Source organism: Bufo gargarizans, chromosome 6, assembly GCF_014858855.1.
Source record: "Bufo gargarizans isolate SCDJY-AF-19 chromosome 6, ASM1485885v1, whole genome shotgun sequence".
Classification (NCBI taxonomy): Eukaryota; Metazoa; Chordata; class Amphibia; order Anura; family Bufonidae; genus Bufo; species Bufo gargarizans.
In genome coordinates this window covers 377965999-377980698 of record NC_058085.1, presented here as the reverse complement: position 1 = coordinate 377980698, position 14700 = coordinate 377965999, and the positions used below count along the sequence as shown (strand labels likewise).

The 14700-nt window shown below is 48.2% G+C and overlaps 1 protein-coding gene across 1 annotated transcript in view; it reads left to right on the top strand.

Annotated features, from left to right (window-relative positions):
* Positions 1-7479: 7479 nt before the first annotated feature.
* Positions 7480-14700, top strand: part of CCDC172 (coiled-coil domain containing 172) — a 31307-nt gene continuing 24086 nt past the window's right edge. The window contains exons 1-2 of the mRNA XM_044299756.1: positions 7480-7558; positions 7992-8077. Of these exons, the coding sequence (XP_044155691.1) occupies positions 7480-7558; positions 7992-8077 (165 nt within the window). The remainder of the gene's footprint in view (positions 7559-7991; positions 8078-14700) is intronic.

Here is a 14700-nt window from a genome sequence, read left to right as displayed (position 1 = left end):
TGAAACGCCCAAAGTAAATTTACGTTGGGCGGTTGGAAAGGAGTAAAAGTGGCCCTGGTAGGTGGGGCCAAACTGACAGAAGGCAGGGCCAGCAGAAGTAGGCAGGGCCAGTAATATCTTAGTGCAGAACCAAATACCACAGGATGACCCTATCGTTGTCCAGAGGACAGAGATACAGTTGAGTTAAGGAGGGCACCAGCGGCTCACGGCCAGGTACATCGGCACCTGATGCTCCCACATCTTTATGTATCCGGCTGGCGGCCATGAGGAAGGTTTGGGCAGCCTCCTGGGTATCGTCCCATCAGGAATCTTCTCTCTAGGGTCTATGGCCTCATGGAACCTATTCTGCAATTCTCATCCTGCAGTATATGGGGCCCGAGTCCTCTAGGGCCCGGTCACGGCCATGACTTTTCCTGACTGAAGAGCTGCAGAACGTCGAAGTCCGGGCAGTGACGGCCCACAAATCCCAGCCAAGGCTTCGCTCTGAGAGGCAGCGAATCTGAAGCAAATAGGTCTGGACTTAATGTGAAGTCAATAAAATATCACCAGGCCGTAAATCAGCGGCAAATGAATGAGCCCTTAAATCACATTCTGTCAAACATGTCAATAGAGACAATTAGGAATTCTATAAAACTGATGTGGAGCCGTGATTGACTGCGCAGCGTCGCCGTGGCCCTAATACAAAAGGAGGGTCAAAAAATCAGGACACGGCCGGAACAGATCGCCGCTCGCTCCATTTATCACATGATGAGGTCAGCAGCAGTATTCGCCATGTCGACTGAACATCACAAGCTCCTCTGGAAGGCCAATCACAGGGCTGTCACCTCCAAGTCAGAATAAACAGTATATATACAGGATGAAGCCGCAGGGTATATACAGGATGAAGCCGCAGGGCACATACAGTATATACAGGATGAAGCCGCAGGGCACATACAGTATATATACAGGATGAAGCCGCAGGGCACATACAGTATATACAGGATGAAGCCGCAGGGCACATACAGTATATACAGGATGAAGCCGCAGGGCACATACAGTATATACAGGATGAAGCCGCAGGGCACATACAGTATATACAGGATGAAGCCGCAGGGCACATACAGGATGAAGCCGCAGGGCACATACAGTATATACAGGATGAAGCCGCAGGGTATATACAAGATGAAGCCGCAGGGCACATACAGTATATACAGGATGAAGCCGCAGGGCACATACAGTATATACAGGATGAAGCCGCAGGACACATACAGTATATACAGGATGAAGCCGCAGGGTATATACAGGATGAAGCCGCAGGGCACATTACAGTATATACAGGATGAAGCCGCAGGGCACATACAGTATATACGGATGAAGCCGCAGGGCACTACAGTATATACAGGAAGAAGCCGCAGGGCACATACAGTATATACAGGAAGAAGCCGCAGGGCACATACAGTATATACAGGATGAAGCCGCAGGGCACATACAGTATATACAGGATGAAGCCGCAGGGCACATACAGTATATACAGGAAGAAGCCGCAGGGCACATACAGTATATACAGGAAGAAGCCGCAGGGCACATACAGTATATACAGGATGAAGCCGCAGGGCACATACAGTTATATCAGGATGAAGCCGCAGGGCACATACAGTATATACAGGATGAAGCGCAGGGCACATACAGTATATACAGGAGAAGCCGCAGGGCACATACAGTATATACAGGATGAAGCCGCAGGGCACATACAGTATATACAGGAAAGCCGAGGACACATCAGTATATACAGGATGAGCCGCAGGGCACACACAGTTATACAGGATGAAGCCGCAGGGCACATAGTATACACAGGATGAAGCCGCAGGGCACATACAGTATATACAGGATGAACCGCAGGGCACATACAGTATATATACAGGATGAAGCGGCAGGGCACATACAGTATTATATACAGGATGAAGCGCAGGGCACATACAGTATATACAGGATGAAAGCGGCAGGACAACACAGTATATACAGGATGAAGCCGCAGGGCCACACAGTATATACAGGATGAAGCCGCAGGGCACACACATATATACAGGATGAAGCCGCAGGGCACACACAGTATATACAGGATGAAGCCGCAGGGCACACACAGTATATACGGATGAGCCGCAGGCACATACAGATATACAGGATGAAGCCGCAGGGCACACAGTATATACAGGATGTAGCCGCAGGGCACTACAGTATATACAGTGAAGCCAGGGCACATACAGTATATACAGGATGTGCCGCAGGGCCACATACAGTATAATACAGGATTAAGCCGCAGGGCACACACAGTATATACAGGATGTAGCCGCAGGACACATACAGTATACCAGGATGAAGCCGCAGGGCACATACAGTATATACAGGATGAAGCCGCAGGGCACATACAGTATATACAGGTGACCGCAGGGCACATACAGTATATACAGGATGAAGCTGCAGGGCACATACAGTTATACAGGATGAAGCCGCAGGGCACACACAGTATATACAGGATGACCGCAGGGCACACACAGTATAACAGGATGAAGCCGCAGGGCACCACAGTATATACAGGATGAAGCGCAGGACCACACACGTATATACAGGATGAAGCCGCAGGACACATACAGTATATACAGGATGAAGCCGCAGGGCACATACAGTATATATACAGGATGAAGCCGCAGGGCAACATACAGTATATACAGGATGAAGCCGCAGGGCACATACAGTATATACAGGATGAAGCCGCAGGGCACATACAGTATATACAGGATGAAACCGCAGGGCACATACAGTATACAGGATGAAGCCGCAGGGCACATACAGTATATATACAGGATGAAGACGCAGGGCACATACAGTATATACAGATGAAGCGGCAGGGCACATACAGTATATACAGGATGAAGCGGCAGGGCACATACAGTATATACAGGATGAAGCGGCAGGGCACATACAGTATATACAGGATGAAGCCGCAGGGCACATACAGTATATACAGGATGAAGCCGCAGGGCACATACAGCATATACAGGATGAAGCGGCAGGGCACATACAGTATATACAGGATGAAGCCGCAGGGCACATACAGTATATACAGGATGAAGCGGCAGGACACATACAGTATATACAGGATGAAGCGGCAGGACACACAGTATATACAGGATGAAGCCGCAGGGCACATACAGTATATATACAGGATGAAGCCGCAGGGCACATACAGTATATACAGGATGAAGCCGCAGGGCACATACAGTATATACAGGATGAAGCCGCAGGGCACATACAGTATATACAGGATGAAGCCGCAGGACACATACAGTATATACAGGATGAAGCGGCAGGACACATACAGTATATACAGGATGAAGCCGCGGGGCACATACAGTATATACAGGATGAAGCCGCGGGGCACATACAGTATATATACAGGATGAAGCCGCGGGGCACATACAGTATATACAGGATGAAGCCGCGGGGCACATACAGTATATACAGGATGAAGCCGCAGGGCACATACAGTATATACAGGATGAAGCCGCAGGGCACATACAGTATATACAGGATGAAGCCGCAGGGCACATACAGTATATACAGGATGAAGCCGCAGGGCACATACAGTATATACAGGATGAAGCCGCAGGGCACATACAGTATATACAGGATGAAGCCGCAGGGCACATACAGTATATACAGGATGAAGCCGCAGGGCACATACAGTATATACAGATGAGCGGCAGACACATACAGTATATACAGGATAAAGCGGCAGGACACATACAGTATATACAGGATGAAGCGGCAGGACACATACAGTATATATACAGGATGAAGCCGCAGGGCACATACAGTATATACAGGATGAAGCCGCAGGGCACATACAGTATATACAGGATGAAGCCGCAGGGCACATACAGTATATATACAGGATGAAGCCGCAGGGCACATACAGTATATATACAGGATGAAGCCGCAGGGCACATACAGTATATACAGGATGAAGCCGCAGGGCACATACAGTATATACAGGATGAAGCGGCAGGACACATACAGTATATACAGGATGAAGCCGCAGGACACATACAGTATATATACAGGATGAAGCCGCAGGGTATATACAGGATGAAGTGGCAGGGCACATACAGTATATATACAGGATGAAGCCGCAGGGCACATACAGTATATACAGGATGAAGCCGCAGGGCACATACAGTATATACAGGATGAAGCCGCAGGGCACATACAGTATATACAGGATGAAGCCGCGGGGTACATACAGTATATACAGGATGAAGCGGCAGGACACATACAGTATATACAGGATGAAGCGGCAGGACACATACAGTATATACAGGATGAAGCCGCAGGGCACATACAGTATATATACAGGATGAAGCCGCAGGGCACATACAGTATATATACAGGATGAAGCCGCAGGGCACATACAGTATATACAGGATGAAGCCGCAGGACACATACAGTATACAGGATGAAGCCGCAGGGCACATACAGTATATATACAGGATGAAGCTGCAGGGCACATACAGTATATACAGGATGAAGCTGCAGGGCACATACAGTATATATACAGGATGAAGCTGCAGGGCACATACAGTATATACAGGATGAAGCCGCAGGGCACATACAGTATATACAGGATGAAGCGGCAGGACACATACAGTATATACAGGATGAAGCGGCAGGGCACATACAGGATGAAGCCGCAGGGCACATACAGTATATACAGGATGAAGCCGCAGGGTATATACAAGATGAAGCCGCAGGGCACATACAGTATATACAGGATGAAGCCGCAGGGCAACATACAGTATATATACAGGATGAAGCCGCAGGGCACATACAGTATATACAGGATGAAGCCGCAGGGCACATACAGTATATACAGGATGAAGCGGCAGGGCACATACAGTATATATACAGGATGAAGCGGCAGGGCACATACAGTATATACAGGATGAAGCGGCAGGACACATACAGTATATACAGGATGAAGCGGCAGGGCACATACAGTATATACAGGATGAAGCGGCAGGGCACATACAGTATATACAGGATGAAGCCGCAGGGCACATACAGTATATACAGGATGAAGCCGCAGGGCACATACAGTATATACAGGTTGAAGCCGCAGGACACATACAGTATATACAGGATGAAGCCGCAGGACACATACAGTATATACAGGACACATACAGTATACACAGGATGAAGCCGCAGGACACATACAGTATATACAGGATGAAGCCGCAGGACACATACAGTATATACAGGATGAAGCCGCAGGACACATACAGTATATATACAGGATGAAGCCGCAGGGCACATACAGTATATACAGGATGAAGCCGCAGGGCACACACAGTATATACAGGATGAAGCCGCAGGGCACATACAGTATATACAGGATGAAGCCGCAGGGTATATACAGTATATACAGGATGAAGCCGCAGGGCACATACAGTATATATACAGGATGAAGCCGCAGGGCACACACAGTATATACAGGATGAAGCCGCAGGGCACATACAGTATATATACAGGATGAAGCCGCAGGGCACATACAGTATATATACAGGATGAAGCCGCAGGGCACATACAGTATATACAGGATGAAGCCGCAGGGCACATACAGTATATACAGGATGAAGCCGCAGGACACATACAGTATATACAGGATGAAGCCGCAGGGCACATACAGTATATACAGGATGAAGCCGCAGGGCACATACAGTATATACAGGATGAAGCCGCAGGGCACACACAGTATATACAGGATGAAGCCGCAGGGCACACACAGTATATACAGGATGAAGCCGCAGGGTATATACAGTATATACAGGATGAAGCCGCAGGGCACATACAGTATATACAGGATGAAGCCGCAGGGCACATACAGTATATACAGGATGAAGCCGCAGGGCACATACAGTATATATACAGGATGAAGCCGCAGGGCACATACAGTATATATACAGGATGAAGCCGCAGGACACATACAGTATATATACAGGATGAAGCCGCGGGGCACATACAGTATATACAGGATGAAGCGGCAGGACACATACAGTATATACAGGATGAAGCCGCAGGGCACATACAGTATATACAGGATGAAGCCGCAGGACACATACAGTATATACAGGATGAAGCCGCAGGGCACATACAGTATATATACAGGATGAAGCCGCAGGGCACATACAGTATATACAGGATGAAGCCGTCGGGCACATACAGTATATATACAGGAAGAAGCCGCAGGGCACATACAGTATATACAGGATGAAGCCGCAGGGCACATACAGTATATATACAGGATGAAGCCGCAGGGCACATACAGTATATATACAGGATGAAGCCGCAGGGCACATACAGTATATACAGGATGAAGCCGCAGGGCACATACAGTATATACAGGATGAAGCGGCAGGGCACATACAGTATATACAGGATGAAGCCGCGGGGCACATACAGTATATATACAGGAAGAAGCCGCAGGGCACATACAGTATATACAGGATGAAGCCGCAGGGCACATACAGTATATACAGGATGAAGCCGCAGGGCACATACAGTATATATACAGGAAGAAGCCGCAGGGCACATACAGTATATACAGGATGAAGCCGCAGGGCACATACAGTATATATACAGGATGAAGCCGCAGGGCACATACAGTATATACAGGATGAAGCCGTCGGGCACATACAGCGGCGGCAATCTCTCCGGTGACATCCGTTTCCACGGCGAAGGATTAGCGCTGTGTTCGGTCAGAATTGGTGTAAAGTTATAGCGCCTCCCGCAGGACAGGGAATACGTCTGCAGCACCAGCCCTTGGGTTACATGTGATATGGCCCCACACCTGTATATCAGGGATCAGCAACCTCCGGCACTGCAGCTGTCGTGAAACTACAACTCCCAGCATGCATAGGTACTCAACTGTTCTTGTAACTCCCATATATGTGAAAGGAGTTGTAGTTCCAGTGCAGCTGGAGTGCGGAAGGTTGCCGATCCCTGCTGTATATTATAGCCCTCTCTAGTCAGGACCCACCTCTGGGCAGCTGGCTGGGACCTGTAGTCCTTCACCACAGGGTGACATGGCCAGTGCTGAGTCAGCGACTGCCCTTCATCGTCACCTTGTGAGACTCCGCACAGGAAGGAGACAATCACCACAGCCCGGTGAGGACCCCGCGGGGGATGCTGGGACGTGGAAGAAAGCGCGGGAAACACAGCTCCCACAATCCGCCGCGGGTCTATGACGTCATCTAAGAGGTTACAGCGGAAGGCGGGAGCTGAGCGGCGTTACCATAGAGACCAGGCCTCCTCTGCGCGGAGTGGGCGTTACCATAGAGACCAGGCGTCCCCTGCGTGCGAAGCGGGCGTTACCATAGAGACCAGGTCTCTCCTGCGCGCGGAGCGGGCGTTACCATAGAGACCAGGCCTCTCGTGCGCCCGAACATGAGTGTGGACTCCCTGTTCCAGCACATCGTGCTCACCCAGCAGCAGGCGCAGGAAAGGCGCAGGATCCTCCAGGAGGGTGAATGTTACCTCAGAACCTGCTGCAGAGGGAAAGGAAATCACCTGGTGGATAGTAGTCAGAGCTCGGGGATAGTAGTCAGAGCTCGGGGATAGTAGTCGGAGCACACAGACAGTAGTCAGAGCTCGGGGATAGTAGTCAGAGCACACGGGCAGTAGTCGGAGCTCGGGGATAGTAGTCAGAGCACACGGGCAGTAGTCGGAGGCACGGGCAGTAGTCGGAGCGCACGGATAGTAGTCAGAGCTTACAGATAGTCAGAGCTCACGGATAGTAGTTGGAGCGCACGGGCACTAGTCGGAGCTCACGGACAGTAGTCGGAGCGCACGGGCAGTAGTCGGAGCTCACGGGCAGTAGTCGGAGCGCACGGATAGTAGTCGGAGCTCACGGGTAGTAGTCAGAGATAGTAGTCACCTTATATCCTTCACTCCTACAGTGAAGTCAGACGTCAGCAGCTGCCATGAGAAAATCACCGAGGTCGAAGAGAAGCTCCGAGCGGCCACAGGAACAAGGGAGGATAAGGTGAGAGATACACGGGTCTGACATTTTACTGAGGAAAAGATGTTTGGATGTATGTAAATGAGCCTCTAGGAGCAACGGGAGCGTCACCATTGCACCTTGGAGGCTATGCTCTCTCTGCAGCTGACACGCCCTTTGCACTTTGATTGACAGGACCAGGCAGGGAAAACATCATCACACCTTCCCTGTCAATCAAAGTGGAGAGGGCGTGGCCGTTATAGATAATGGCAACGCCCCTGTTGCTCCTAGAGGCTCATTTGCATATATTAACACATCCTTTTACTCAGCAATGCGGGCACATACGAACATGGGACCAACACAGATGCCTTCAGGGGCCAAGTGCACATGTGACAGGTCAGCCGGTGTCATAGGGACAGAACTGCTGACAGACGCCCTTTAACCACCTCCGGACCGCCTAACGCAGATTCGCGTTCCGGAGGTGGCAGCCCTGCGCACAGTCACGCATATATGCGTCATCTCGCGAGACGCGAGATTTCCTGTGAACGCGCGCACACAGGCGCGCGCGCTCACAGGAACGGAAGGTAAGCGAGTGGATCTCCAGCCTGCCAGCGGCGATCGCTCGCTGGCAGGCTGGAGATCCGAATTTTTTAACCCCTAACAGGTATATTAGACGCTGTTTTCATAACAGCGTCTAATATACCTCCTACCTGGTCCTCTGGTGGTCCCTTTTGTTAGGATCGACCACCAGAGGACTCAGGTAGGTCAGTACAGTCGCACCAAACACCACACTACACTACACTACACTACACCCCCCCCCCCCGTCACTTATTAACCCCTTATAAACCCCTGATCACCCATGATCACCCCATATAAACTCCCTGATCACCCCCCTGTCATTGATCACCGCCCTGTCATTGATCACCCCCCTGTCAGGCTCCGTTCAGACGTCCGTATGATTTTTACGGATCCACGGATACATGGATCGGATCCGCAAAACGCATACGGACGTCTAAATGGAGCCTTACAGGGGGGTGATCAATGACAGGCGGGTGATCACCCATATACACTCCCTGATCACCCCCTGTCATTGATCACCCCCCTGTCATTGATCACCCCCCTGTAAGGCTCCATTCAGACGTCCGCATGATTTTTACGGATCCATGGATACATGGATCGGATCCGCAAAACACATGCGGACGTCTGAATGGAGCCTTACAGGGGGGTGATCAATGACAGGCGGGTGATCACCCATATACACTCCCTGATCACCCCCTGTCATTGATCACCCCCCTGTCATTGATCACCCCCCTGTAAGGCTCCATTCAGATGTCCGCATGATTTTTACGGATCCATGGATACATGGATCGGATCCGCAAAACACATGCGGACGTCTGAATGGAGCCTTACAGGGGGTGATCAATGACAGGCGGGTGATCACCCATATACACTCCCTGATCACCCCCCTGTCATTGATAACCCCCCTGTAAGGCTCCATTCAGACGTCCGCATGTGTTTTGTGGATCCGATCCATGTATCCATGGATCCGTAAAAAATCATGCGGATGTCTGAATGGAGCCTTACAGGGGGGGTGATCAGTGACAGGGGGGTGATCACCCTGATTACCCTGATCACCCCCTGTCATTGATAACCCCCCTGTAAGGCTCCATTCAGACGTCCGCATGTGTTTTGTGGATCCGATCCATGTATCCATGGATCCGTAAAAAATCATGCGGATGTCTGAATGGAGCCTTACAGGGGGGGTGATCAGTGACAGGGGGGTGATCACCCCCTGTCATTGATAACCCCCCTGTAAGGCTCCATTCAGACGTCCGCATGTGTTTTGTGGATCCGATCCATGGATCCGTAAAAAATCATGCGGATGTCTGAATGGAGCCTTACAGGGGGGGTGATCAGTGACAGGGGGGTGATCACCCTGATCACCCCCTGTCATTGATAACCCCCCTGTAAGGCTCCATTCAGTCGTCCGCATGTGTTTTGTGGATCCGATCCATGTATCCATGGATCCGTAAAAAACCATGCGGATGTCTGAATGGAGCCTTACAGGGGGGGTGATCAGTGACAGGGGGGTGATCACCCTGATCACCCCCTGTCATTGATAACCCCCCTGTAAGGCTCCATTCAGACGTCCGCATGTGTTTTGTGGATCCGATCCATGTATCCATGGATCCGTAAAAAATCATGCGGATATCTGAATGGAGCCTTACAGGGGGGGTGATCAGTGACAGGGGGGTGATCACCCCCTGTCATTGATAACCCCCCTGTAAGGCTCCATTCAGACGTCCGCATGTGTTTTGTGGATCCGATCCATGTATCCATGGATCCGTAAAAAATCATGCGGATGTCTGAATGGAGCCTTACAGGGGGGGTGATCAGTGACAGGGGGGTGATCCGGGAGTCTATATGGGTGATTACCCCCCTGTCATTGATCACCCCCCTGTCATTGATCACCCCCCCTGTCATTGATCACCCCCCCCCCCTGTAAGGCTCCATTCAGACATTTTTTTGGCACAAGTTAGCGGAAATATATATTTTTTTTTGTTTGTTTTTTCTTACAAAGTCTCATATTCCACTAACTTGTGTCAAAAAATAAAATCTCCCATGAACTCACCATACCCCTCACGGAATCCAAATGCGTAAACATTTTTAGACATTTATATTCCAGACTTCTTCTCACGCTTTAGGGCCCCTAAAAAGCCAGGGCAGTATAAATACCCCACATGTGACCCCATTTCGGAAAGAAGACACCCCAAGGTATTCGCTGAGGGGCATATTGAGTCCATGAAAGATTGAAATTTTTGTCCTAAGTTAGCGGAAAGTGAGACTTTGTGAGAAAAAAACCAAAAAAATCAATTTCCGCTAACTTATGCAAAAAATAAAAAATTTCTAGGAACTCGCCAGGCCCCTCATTGAATACCTTGGGGTGTCTTCTTTCCAAAGTGGGGTCACATGTGGGGTATTTATACTGCCCTGGCTTTTTAGGGGCCCGAAAGTGTGAGAAGAAGTCTGGGATCCAAATGTCTAAAAATGCCCTCCTAAAAGGAATTTGGGCCCCTTTGCGCATCTAGGCTGCAAAAAAGTGTGACACATGTGGTATCGCCGTACTCAGGAGAAGTTGGGGAATGTGTTTTGGGGTGTCATTTTACATATACCCATGCTGGGTGAGAGAAATATCTTGGTCAAATGCCAACTTTGTATAAAAAAATAGGAAAAGTTGTCTTTTGCCAAGATATTTCTCTCACCCAGCATGGGTATATGTAAAATGACACCCCAAAACACATTGCCCAACTTCTCCTGAGTACGGCGATACCAGATGTGTCACACTTTTTTGCTGCCAAGGTGGGCAAAGGGGCACATATTCCAAAGTGCACCTTTTGGATTTCACCGGTCATTTTTTACACATTTTGATTGCAAAGTTCTTCTCACACATTTGGGCCCCTAAATTGCCAGGGCAGTATAACTACGCCACAAGTGACCCCATTTTGGAAAGAAGACACCCCAAGGTATTCCGTAAGGGGCATGGCAAGTTCCTAGAATTTTTTATTTTTTGTCGCAAGTTAGTGGAATATGAGACTTTGTAAGAAAAAAATAAAAAAATAAAATCATCATCATTTTCCGCTAACTTGTGACAAAAAATAAAAAGTTCTATGAACTCACTATGCCCATCAGCGAATACCTTAGGGTGTCTACTTTCCGAAATGGGGTCATTTGTGGGGTGTTTCTACTGTCTGGGCATTGTAGAACCTCAGGAAACATGACAGGTGCTCAGAAAGTCAGAGCTGCTTCAAAAAGCGGAAATTCACATTTTTGTACCATAGTTTGTAAACGCTATAACTTTTACCCAAACCATTTTTTTTTTGCCCAAACATTTTTTTTTTATCAAAGACATGTAGAACAATAAATTTGGCGAAAAATTTATATATGGATGTCGTTTTTTTTTGCAAAATTTTACAGCTGAAAGTGAAAAATGTCATTTTTTTGCAAAACAATCGTTACATTTTGATTAATAACAAAAAAAGTAAAAATGTCAGCAGCAATAAAATACCACCAAATGAAAGTTCCATTAGTGAGAAGAAAAGGAGGTAAAATTCATTTGGGTGGTAAGTTGCATGACCGAGCGATAAACGGTGAAAGTAGTGTAGTGCCGAAGTGTAAAAAGTGCTCTGGTCATGAAGGGGGTTTCACCTAGCGGGGCTGAAGTGGTTAATATGTGGACTTTATATCTGGTTGTAGAAGAATTCAGTTATAGTCCATGCGCAGTTAATGTTTTTTGCTTCAGATTATAGGATGGAAAGTGCACCAAGATCCAAAGCAAAATAACTCAGTGTGAACATAGTCCACATGTGGAGATTCAGCGTATTTTGTGTCCCCACCATGTACCCCGTCACAGCCCTCACCGGACACCATGGGGAATATTTACTAAGCACGTTGCACTAGAAATATGGCGTAAAATGTGCCAAAAAGAATGTTGTTTTAATTTGCACCAAATATATCAACTGTTTTCTCCAAAATTTTCACAATAAAGAAATAAGTTATAAATGTCAAAGTGGGCGGGACTATTAAATTGGCGCATATCACGCCTCATTTATCATCCTCTTATGGGGAGAAATTGCTAAAATTGTTGTGGACAATTAGGCAGCTTATGTGGTGGTGTTTTGTCAAAAAGTCGCATTTATGAAAATAAAAACCAACCAGTCGTGGGAACAAGTGAGTAATAAAACCGGACGATATTAATGAGCTAAATAACAGGGTTCTGTCAGTAAATTGAGTCTGAGACAAAAGTCACAATTTACCAGTGGAAATGTCGCAAATATGCTTCAAACGTCTCGTGTGTGGTCTGTCGGGGGCGGCTGGAATGTCACATTTCAGTTTTAAAAAAGTCTCATTTTAGTGCTGTTGGTGTTAAAATGTTGCAAATCAAAAGAAATAGGCGGATAATCCTGTGGACATTTTAATAAGTCACATTTTACAAGTGGCTGCGCCTTTTTATATACACTCACCTAAAGAATTATTAGGACCGCCATACTAATACGGTGTTGGACCCCCTTTTGCCTTCAGAACTGCCTTAATTCTACGTGGCATTGATTCCACAAGGTGCTGGTAGCATCTTTAGAAATGTTGGCCCATATTGACAGGATAGCATCTTGCAGTTGGTGGAGATTTGAGGGATGCACATCCAGGGCACGAAGCTCCCGTTCCACCACATCCCAAAGATGCTCTATTGGGTTGAGATCTGGTGACTGTGGGGCCATTTTAGTCCAGTGACCTCATTGTCATGTTTAAGAAACCAATGTGAAATGATTCGAGCTTTGTGACATGGTGCATTATCCTGCTGGAAGTAGCCATCAGAGGATGGGTACATGGTGGTCATGAAGGGATGGACATGGTCAGAAACAATGCTCAGGTAGCCCGTGGCATTTAAACGATGGCCAATTGGCACTAAGGGGCCTAAAGTGTGCCCAGAAAACATCCCCCACACCATTGCACCACCACCACCAGCCTGCACAGTGGTAACAAGGCATGATGGATACATGTTCTCATTCTGTTTACGCCAAATTCGGACTCTACCATTTGAATGTCTTAACAGAAATCGAGACTCATCAGACCAGGCAACATTTCTCCAGTCTTCAACAGTCCAGTTTTGGTGGAGCTTGTGCAAATTGTAGCCTCTTTTTCCTATTTGTAGTGGAGATGAGTGGTACCCGGTGGGGTCTTCTGCTGTTGTAGCCCACCTTTCTTTCCCATTCTGACATTCAGTTTGGAGTTCAGGAGATTGTCTTGACCAGGACCACAACCCGACATGCATCGAAGCAACTGCCATGTGATTGGTTGACTAGATAATCGCATTAATGAGAAATAATAATTCTTTAGGTGAGTGTATGAGCTGAAATAAATCACCACTTTTGATTTGTAACTTTAATATTTTTTCCATATCATCACCGCAACGGCAACACAAGGAGATTGACCCCTGACCTCTGTAGGGGCAGGAAGCAGAGAAAGGTTTAAATACCCCCCTCCCACCACTAACACCAGTGGTTCCACCAGTGTTTCCTGTCCCTACAAGAGGACAGGAGTAGAGAAAGGTCTCCTTGTGTGCCTCGTGCCGGGGAGATGAAGAATATGCGCATCTTAACACCATATCTACATGGTGACCCCCTGCCCTCCTGCGGTCTCCGTACTAACGCTGGGCAGGGAGTGGATCCGGAGGCCTCACTCCAATATTATCTGGGGCCTGCTCCCGGGGCTGCTGACTCCCGCCTGGGCTCCGGTAGTTCCAGCTGGGTTGCGCGGCTAGCGCTGGCAGGCGCTATATAAGTTACGTCACTTCCGGCGCCGAGGTGACATCAACAGAAGTGACGAAGGCGGCGCATATACGGCGGGACCGGAAGGAAGTTTGAAATCTCTCCTTCTCCCCAGCGTTCCAGGTTGTGGTGAGTTGTTGCCTCTATCCCTCTAGGATGTCTGCACCAGAGCACTCTGAAGCTGCTGCGCCGCCCTGCGTAACTCTAATTCATTGGCGTTTATTTTTTTTCGGGCCAGATGTGATGGATTCATTGGGCTTCTCTGTTACTAATAGGGCTTTATCCCTTTGCCCTTAGATTTCTAAAGAAACGCAAAGGAAGCCCAAGAAATCCACAAAATGTATT